We start from the raw sequence: 804 nt of genomic DNA on the forward strand, positions 1-804 counted from the left end.
TCCCTTGCGGAGGAGCAGACGCGCCGAGGACCGGTCGGCGGCGCCGGAGGATGAGGTTTTGGCTGAGAAACGAAGAGATGGCCCTGGACGCGTTGGTGCGGAGACTCGACGCGGTCTCCAGGCGCACGGGTAGGCGGAGCCGCGGGCCTTCGGTGACATGTCCCTGAATCTGACACCGTTGGTGGCAGGCGGGGAAATGCGCCTGGTTTCTGCAATGGTGACAACAAGAAAGATCAGGCACGGTGGCATCTGTCTGGTGGCCGGGGCGCTTCCGTGGGTGCCAGCGTGATGTATTTGGCCTGGGTAGTTAAAGTGGTGGCGCGCTGGGGACGCAGGCTCCCTGCAGGTCTGCGCGGAGCCATCTGTGCCAGCGTCTGAAATCTGCTGCCAGCCTGCGTTGCGGCAGCGATGGGAGCACAGTGTTTGTGATCTGAAAATGACCAGAGCCCGGGGCTCCCGGAGCCTGGCCTGGGGACAGTGGGACTGTCAGGAGCTCATTGTGAGGAGGAAGATCCAGATGAGTCAGGGGGTTCTTTCTCCGCCAATTGTAATTTAAACCTAAGACAAACGTTTGAGAACGGGTAGAGTGGAAGAATAGCACAACTAGGTATTCATTTTCTGTGTTAATTGAAAGGTGACTTAAAATGAGCATGGAAGGACAGTTCAAGTCGGTACGTGCAGGTTTCAGCAGACGCGAGCTGAGGGCTGTGTCCTGTCGCACACGTCTGCGTTGTCGTGCTGCGTTATGCAGAAGGACACAGTCAGCAGTAACTAGCTTTCCTTGAAACGAAGAGGAAATAATGA

General features: G+C 57.0%; 1 protein-coding gene across 3 annotated transcripts in view; it reads left to right on the forward strand.

Moving 5' to 3' along the window:
- Nucleotides 1-804, forward strand: part of MCF2L (MCF.2 cell line derived transforming sequence-like) — a 203498-nt gene that overhangs the window by 66353 nt on the left and 136341 nt on the right. For 2 of the 3 annotated variants that reach the window (XM_008583043.1, XM_008583047.1), the window contains exon 1: nucleotides 51-129. The exons of the other annotated variant lie outside the window; for it this stretch is intronic. In XM_008583043.1, coding sequence (XP_008581265.1) covers nucleotides 51-129 — 79 coding nt within the window. Of the gene's footprint in view, nucleotides 1-50; nucleotides 130-804 lie in introns of those variants that run through there. 3 annotated transcript variants of the gene reach the window in all.

The sequence above is a fragment of the Galeopterus variegatus genome, unplaced genomic scaffold, assembly GCF_000696425.1.
Source record: "Galeopterus variegatus unplaced genomic scaffold, G_variegatus-3.0.2 Scaffold2812, whole genome shotgun sequence".
In the NCBI taxonomy this organism is placed as follows: domain Eukaryota; kingdom Metazoa; phylum Chordata; class Mammalia; order Dermoptera; family Cynocephalidae; genus Galeopterus; species Galeopterus variegatus.